Raw genomic sequence first — 8870 nt, 5'->3', positions numbered from 1 at the left:
CAGCACTGGTGATGGGGTTGATGATGCAAAATTGTACCTCTTTGCATGGAAGCAGAGGTCCTATGATGCCATTCCACCTACAAGGGCATCTCTTGCACATCATGTAAAGCATGCCACTTATCAAGTTGCTCGTGTCTGAAGCCAGGCAACTGTATGTCAAATTTATACAGAGAGCCCTGCCAGCTGGGGATGGCGAGCAGAAGATGACATTTGGCAAGTAGCGTGGATGACACTCTAGCAATTGCCCAGATTTGTGAACAACTGACAAAATGCCAGTGCAAGACTGAACGTCGTGGTAGATGCGAGTGCTACCGCTTTGGCCTACAGTGCACACAGCTGAGTGCCTGCAAATGTGACGATTACAACAATTTGTGATCCAGACATGGGGGGGGGTAAAAACTCATATGTTGATACCAAAATAATCAAAATCCAATCACAATCCACATCAAAATACACATAAAATGTCTTTCCCCAGCAGCCATTTTGGAAAGTGGCAGCCATATTATATATATATTTTTGCGTGGCTAACGGGGGGAGGGGGCGGGGGGAGTCAAAACTATATTCTGATGCCAAAATAATGGATAATCCGATCACAATCCAGGTCAAAATACACATAAAATGCCTTTTGCCTGAAGCCATTTTGGAAAATGGCAGCCATGTTGTTTTTTTTTCACGTAGCTAACGGGGGGAGGGGGCGGGGGGAGTCAAAACTATATGTTGATACCAAAATAATCAAAATCCAATCACAATCCAGGTCAAAATACACATAAAATGTCTTTCGCCAGGAGCCATTTTGGAAAATGGCAGCCATATTGGGTTTTTTTGTGTGGCTAACGGGCTTTTCTGCAAAAGTAGGTCCTAGGCATTGTTCATGCCAAATTTGGCGCATGTATCACAAAGTGAACTATTGTAACATAAAAATGGACTTAAGGGCCTGCACTAATACTTTTTTTTGTAGATGATAATGATATCATGTTGTGGATCATAGGGTCCATTTCTGATAACATTTTACGCTCTTCAGAGTTAAATTAAGACTTGTATTTTACTGTGTAGATGATGATGATGTCATCACAGATCAGAAACACTCTGATTCTAACATTGACAGGTATTACTTTAGGAACACAATGGAAACAAGTCCTCAGGACCTTTTTGTGATCCTTTTAGCCTAAATGTTCTACTGCACCTCAGCTGTTGCAGTTATATTGTTTTGATTAATAAAGTAATACATCAATATATCAATATAATCCTCATCATCATGTCTAACTATATTATCCCAGAGTTACACTGACCTTCCCTGGTAACTAGCTAATCTTCAGAGAACCACCAATCTGACCAATGTAAATGTATGGAAAGAGTGTGTCAGTGAAAGTGTGTGTGAAGGTGTGTAGGTGTGTGTTAGTATCAGGATCAGAGAAGGACAACTTTCCTCTGTTCCAGTCCAGCTGGACTCTGATCCTCTGAGGTTTCTGCTTCATTGAGAGATCAGTGTCAGACCCTGGTGAGGAGCCTGCTGTGTATTTACCTTTATTTAACCCTATTCTCCAGAATTGACCCCCTTTGTCTCCCTTCCTCTGATAGGACTCTGTTAACACACCTACTGCCCAGCATGCATTGTCTACAACCTCAACATCCCAGCTGTGAGTCCCTGAGTTAAAGCCCTCAGAACCCAGAACATGGGCATAGTGGTCAAACCTCTCTGGGTTGTCAGGAAGCTGCTGTTTCTTTCCAACTCTCGCACTGGTCAGATCATTAGACAGGATGTATTTTGGATAGGCAGTGTTGGGGTCCAGAATGACAGGAGTGTAGGAGAAAATGGCCTTCATCTTGTCCCAGACTCTGAAGGTCAGGTTGCTCAGGTGTTTGGTCACGTCTATCAGTGCTCCTGAGACCGGCTGTGGGTCCTGCAGTGTGAACTGGACTCTTTGCATTGTGGTCTTGTAGTTCTGCAGGAATGAGATGTGTTCAGCTCTCAGCTCCTCCTCTATGGCTCTGATTGTGTTTGAAAGAGTTGATATGTCTCTGTTCAGACCCTCAGTCTTCTCCTTCATCATCTGACTCTTCTGCTGCTCTTCCTCCCACAGTGCAGCAATCCTAGCATCCTCTTCCTCTTGTAGAAACTGACGCATCTTCTTAAACTGTTCTTTAATCCGCATCTCTGTCATCTGAGTCTGGAACTGAATGTGTTCTGCTGTTTGATCATAGTTTGTTTTAGCTTTATTAAATACCTCCAGTTTCTCCTGTAAAGGCTTCATTGATTTCTGGACTTCCTCCTTGTGATCCAGTGCAGCTTCATCGATGGGTCTGAATCTGTGGCTGGTGTGTTTTTTAGCATCTCGACACACAAGACACACTGGCTGTTGACATTCCAGACAGAACAGTTTGAGTTTCTCAGCATGCAGACTGCAGAGAACCTCAGACCCTGTTGAAGCTCTCTGATGTCTCTCCTGTATGAAGGCCTCACACACGTTGTTCAGAGCCAGGTTTCTGGGAGGATCGACTGAATGTCTCTTCTTACAAACTGGACATTCCTTTATTTTCTTCTCTCTCCACCATCTCTGCAGACAGTCTTTACAGAAGCTGTGGCTACAGGACAGGAGAACAGGATCTTTAAAGATGTCACAACACACAGGACAGCAATAATCCTCTTCAGGGCGAGACGACTTGGAAGCCATTTGGTCTCTGAGTGAAGCTACAGACACACTGTTCAAGCCAGGAAATCAGTCAGTCAGTGGTGTTAACACTCCCTCCTCTAGAATGTTCCCTGAAGTTTACTTTCACTTTGAATCCTGGTTCTTGTTAAAGTCCATTCAGCTGTGCAAAAAGATGCTACACACACCAGGTCCTTGTAGTGGTGCTGGCTCACGGCAGAAAAATCTCTATTTCCTGGTTTCTCTCAGGTGAGTCTGGTAGGAGTGGAGCTATGACACACACACACACACACACACGTTCTTTGTGCCCCAGATCAATCAGATATGTGGTGTCTGTCCTACCTCACTGGAAGTTGTGTTTGATTTGCAGGTAAATCATATTGTCCGTCTCTTTGCGTGTGGAGAGGCAGAATAATAACCTCTCTGTTTCCTGGTTTCTCTCAGGTGAGTCTGGTAGGAGTGGAGCTATGACACACACACACACACACACACACACACACACACACACACACACACACACACACACACACACACACACACACACACACACACACACACACACACACACACACACACACACACACACACACACACACACACACACACACACACACACACACACACGGTTCTATTGTTGTGGACTTCTGTTCTAGTGGAGAGGGAAGCGGTCGCATTAAAAGCGAGGAAGTGATATGTTGTATTTGAATACGGATGATACCATTTAGAACCCTGGCTGTTCACGTGGATTTATTGAATATTTTGGTTATTAAATCACCAGTTCTCCAGCACAGACTCCTTCTTTCTTTTAGCATAGAAGAAAGGATAAGGAATAGGATTACTCTGAAAAGCAAGAGGAAGGTGGTTATACGTCTCACATTAACCCTTACACATACCGACAGTGGAGCCAGCCATAGAAGTCACCTGCCTGCCCATCAGAAGCAGTTATAAGTACTGAGTGGCCATAGGCAGAGTTTAGGGTTGCCAACTGTCCCGTATTAGCCGGGACGCCCCGTATTTGACGCAAAAGAGGCGTGTCCCGTACGGGACATAGTATGTACTCCCGGGTAAAGGGGGGAGAAAAAAAATCTGTTTGCGCGCAATGCAGTGTGTCTGCCTGCGTGCCTGTGTATTTGTGTGCTGTATACGAAGGGCACTAGGACCCTGGGGGTGCTGCTCGCGTGTATAGAGCGTCGCAGTTCCCGCCCACTTCCTGTTTTTTTTGGTGCCGGAAGAAAAAACTCAATGCATTTTTCCATTGACATTTCCAAAAATATTTATATCTATTAATTTAAGCCTCGAATCAAGCCATCATGACATGACATGAATCATGACCATAAACGTTTGATTCTGTGATTTGTTTTTGTGTTGAAAACGGCAAAATAAAGGGTATTTATTAAATATAGTATATCATATCATTAAATATAAAATAAAATAAAATCACAGAAAAAAACGTTTTATGGTCATGATTCATGTCATCTCGTGATGGCTTGATTCGAGGCTTAAATTAATAGATATAAATATTTTTGGAAATGTCAATGGAAAAATGCATTGAGTTTTTTCTTCCGGCACCAAAAAAAACAGGAAGTGGGCGGGAACTGCGACGCTCTATATGTGTGTGTGCGTGCGTGCTTGTGTGAGATTTTCTCATTGACTTGTGAGGAGAAATGTGCGCTGTGTGGCCGTGCGGTGCAAGAGAGAGCCCCTGCCTTTCTAAAAAGAAAATACTTTGTTCTTAACTGTGTTAAGTCCATGAGTGGAGAGTGGAGATGTGTTGCTATCTGAAAAGTTGTGAGATTGTAGATCGGCTATTTTCACAAGAAAGTATGTCATACATAAAAAACAACTACTCTCAAAAAAGCATTTCATGTTATTTAAAAACAAATACAAATACAAATACAATGCAATTTAAATGTAAACTGTAATGAGTGGGATTTGAACCGGGGACCTTTGGAACATGAGGCTATTCTTTATAGATTGAGCTACAGCCTCAGACAGTGAGAAAGGAGAATCCAACAAAACAAAACAAAAGGGCGAATGAAGTGCGTCATACATTGAAAATAACTACTTTCAAATAAGCATTTCACGTTATCTTCAACAATTGTGCATGTATTCATTGATACAGTCATGTTGTGTGCAATGCAATTATAATGAAGTCTACATGAGGTGGGATTCAAACCGGCCACCCTGTGGTCTCAAGGCAGATGATTAAGCGATCAAGCTATTGGACCAACAGACCTGAACTGGTGAAAAAGGTGCTCACACATTTGACACAGTTTCACGCAAATTGCTCAGAAATCCTTGGTTAAAATGTTTTTCAAACTGCTCAATATGGCGTAAGATCTAAGGGCGGAGCTTACTGGTCAAAGATATAGATATGTTCCTCATGAGTCAAGGCACATGTGTAAGCAAGTTTCACGGCTGTCGGCCAAACGAGGCATGACTTTTGCCTGTTTAAAGTTAGCATTTTCAAAAAATTGCTATTGCGCCCCCCTTTGACCAATTGGAGTAAGATTGGTTTCAGTGATACTTGGAATGACCCTCTACATTATTGCAAAGTTTCAAACAAATGTGAGTCTGCATGTACGTGTTAGGGGCAGACGAATAATTTTCATAAAACTCATAAAAGCTTCATTTTTTCACTTATGGAAAATCCGCTTCCCCAGTTTGTCGGCATAGGTCCAAAGTTCATGTGTAAAACGTTTCGTGCAGATTGCTCAAAGATCCCAGGAGGAGATTTTTACTGTTTTTCATATAATTCAAAATGGTGGGAAATCTAAAGGTCAGAGGTCAAAAGTGTTGTTAGGCATGAGGAGACGCATGTGTGTATCGAAGTTTCATGGCTGTAGGTCAAACAGGGCATGAGTTGTACCTGTTCAAAGTCAATTGAGTGAAATAGCGCCACGCTTTGGCCGATAGTTGTGAGTTTCGTTTCTTAGCCGTTTGGCATTGCCCTCTACCATATTGCTGAGTTTCGTAAAAAGCGACCACACGGTTAGGCCAGAACTGAAAAAACGGCGGAAGAAGAACGCCTAGGGTTTCAATAAGGCTTCGAGCCTGATAGGCCTCGAGACATTAATAATAATACATTTTATTTGTAATGCACTTTTCATTCACAAGGAATCTCAGAGTGCCACATGGTAAAACATCATCAATCATATAAAGTTAAAAAGCAGGATTTCAAAACAGATGTGACTAAACAACAATTCAACACGAAAATGCCCTCTGAAACAAAAACGTTTTCAGGCCTATTTAAAAAAACAAGTAAAACATTTGAGTACTTTTTCCACCACTGGTATTGAGAATGGTGTCCCCACAACAACACTCCAGGTGTATCCAAACCAGAAGCCATGGATCAAAGGTTTTATTAAAGCTGCCCTCAACGCTCAAGACATTACTTTTTCCTCTGAAGACAAAGCCTGGAAAAAAAATCTATTTTGATCTCCGCAGAGCGATCGAGACAGCCCAGACTGAGACACAGTTCAGTGGCAATGACCCACGTCCAGCAGTACAGTATGTGGCAGGGAGGGACTAAACACACAAAATCAGACTTCAAAGGAAGACCCAGCTGCGTAGCTTACATCGCTGCCTCCATCCCGGACGAGCTGAACACTTTTTATACACTTTTTGAGGTCATGAACACCAACCTCCCAGAGGGGGGGCCACCACCACCGCTGACACCAACAGTGCTCTGGTCATCACAGAGGACAATGTGTGTGCAGGACAGGCAGTGGTGGAAAGTAACTTCACGTACTCAAGTACTGTACTTAAGTACAATTTTGAGGTATTTGTACTTTACTTGAGTATTTCCAATTTCCAATACTTTTACTCCACTACATCTCAGAGGCAAATATTGTACTTTTACTCCACTACAATTATTTGAACATTTTAGTCACTACTACACACTAGTTACTTTGCAGCTATAAATGATTACATTATAAAACATATATTAACCACTTTTGTCCTATTTTATACCTAGGCTATTTGAAAATAGCCGATCTACAAGCTCACAACTCGTTGCATCGCGACGGGTTATGAGCTTGTAGATCTGCTATTTTAAAACATTTTGATACCAATACTTTTGTACTTTTACTCAAGTTAATTTTGAACACCAGACTTTTACTTGTAACAGAGTACTTCTACAATGCAGTATTGATACGTTTACTTAAGTAAAACATTTGAGTACTTTTTCCACCACTGAGGACAATGTGTGTGCAGGACAGGTCATTCAAGCACGTCAACACCCGCAAAGTGGCCCGGCCAGGCGGCATTCCAGGGCGAGTGATCAGAGCGCACGGGGCACAGCTGGCTGTGGGTTCAAATTAACAACCTGTCCCTTTCCCTGTGTGTAGTCGCCTCCTGCTACTGTAGATGTCATCCACCATTGTTCCGATGCCAAAAACGATGCAAGGTACTGTAACATGCTTAAATGATTTTCGTCCTGTTTCCCTCACTCCCATAGTGAGCAAAAGCTTTTGAGAAGCACGTTAAAGAGCTAATTTGTTTTTTGTGTTTTTATTTTAGTTTATTTGCTTAAAAATATTTGTAAGCTGTGAATATTCTCTGCAGAAAGCAAATAAACGTCTTTGTTCAAAAAGAGCTAATTTGTAGCATATTACCAACCACCCTGGACCCTCACCAATTTGCAACAACAGTCCACATGGCCCTCACCCACCTGGAGAAGAGTAACTCTTATGTGACAATGTAGTTCCCTCCAGACTCGACACTAAGCTCTACTATTATTATCGCTATTTTATTGCTAAAGGCCATCAGGTCCTGTACCGATAATGTTTTTTATTTCTAAAAATGAATGCCAAGGAGGCCAAGATGTCAAGGTAAACCAAAAGGATATACAGTACATTGTATGCACACACAAACAAACTATGTAATGTATTCTTTCATTTGCACAGACACTTCTTATTTTGACCAGTGAAGTACAGTACATTGACTTTCCTATGTATAAAACGTGCTATAGTCCAACAAACATGACTTACTACATGGAGCAGTGCTGTTACAATACACTGTCCCATAGGGAACGGCTGAGCAAACCTGCTCTGTCCATTATACAAAAAGTCTGTGGGCTTGGACGTGTGTGTGTGTGTGTGTGTGTGTGTGTGTGTGTGTGTGTGTGTGTGTGTGTGTGTGTGTGTGTGTGTGTGTGTGTGTGTGTGCGCTCGTGCAAATGTCTGTACCGACTGCTGCAGTGCTGCATACGTGTGTATATTGCATCACTCTCTGGCTCCTCTGCATATGATTGTCTGACTGCTGGGGAATGCTACAGTCCAGAACACTACAATATGTCAGGGCAAAGCCACACACAGACAACACGCACGCCCCACACCCCCACACCCCCACACACACACACACACACACACAATGAAATAACAATGATTGGACATAATGGACTCCGTCTACTGCAGAAAAATCCACAAATGTGTGTGCATGTTTGCATGTGTGCGTGTGCGTGTGCGTGTGCGTGTGCGTGTGCGTGTGCGTGTGTGTGTGTGCACACGCGTGTGTGCTTGCATGTGCTGGTGTGTGCACACACAACCGCACGCGTATACCACCATGGCATGCATAAATCTGTAACTAACTCCCAGTACTTACTACTCCAAGCCTTTGCAACAGCAACAAAGGTTACATACATAGTTATAATTGGACAGTATTTTCAAAGTTACAATAATTTCAGGGGATGCAGTGCTTATAATGTAATGAGTGCAATAATGCTTGTGCCAAATTACAGCGTGCAGCAGAATGATGTTAAACTAACATCACATGCTTCCATTTTGCTATGAACTCACATGATGCAGTTAGAACAACGAGAGATATTCTCCTGCAGATGTGTACTGTAAGTGACATCACTGTATATAATCTAATAAGGAACTTAAAAATGAAATATGTCTTCCTGAGATGAAAGAAAATGATTCAGTTTTTATATGGGTCTTCTTTCCTGCTGTTTAAAGTCACTGTTGAAAAGTCACGGTCACATTGCATAAACTCTTCAAGAGAATATGACCATAAAATTTAAATACTTTAGGATAGAATTTCTATCATTTCTATCATAGAAATTACATTCCACTATCTGGCATGGCAATTCAGCTAGTACAGGAAGGAAGGATAGGACTTCCTATGGTGACAACACAAACTTGAACCATGCAGCTGTAAAGTGAAGCCAATAGTTTAAATTGCTGGCAGGGGATGGGGGGAATCCATGCCTCTTCTGAT

At 42.2% G+C, this 8870-nt stretch overlaps 1 protein-coding gene across 1 annotated transcript; it reads right to left on the bottom strand.

Annotated features, from left to right (window-relative positions):
- Positions 1–1301: 1301 nt before the first annotated feature.
- LOC308088901 (E3 ubiquitin-protein ligase TRIM35-like) lies at positions 1302–2672 on the bottom strand (the record flags this gene model as incomplete). The annotated part of the gene is made up of 1 exon (XM_080433484.1): positions 1302–2672. The coding sequence occupies one exon, from the start codon at positions 2670–2672 to the stop codon at positions 1302–1304; it is 1371 nt and encodes a 456-aa protein (XP_080289610.1).
- Between the last annotated feature and the right edge of the window lie 6198 nt (positions 2673–8870).

The sequence above is a fragment of the Gymnoscopelus braueri genome, assembly GCF_963280865.1.
Source record: "Gymnoscopelus braueri genome assembly, chromosome: 1".
NCBI classification, from domain to species: domain Eukaryota; kingdom Metazoa; phylum Chordata; class Actinopteri; order Myctophiformes; family Myctophidae; genus Gymnoscopelus; species Gymnoscopelus braueri.
Note: the sequence above shows the minus strand (reverse complement) of the source record. Positions and strands in the feature narration are given on the sequence as shown.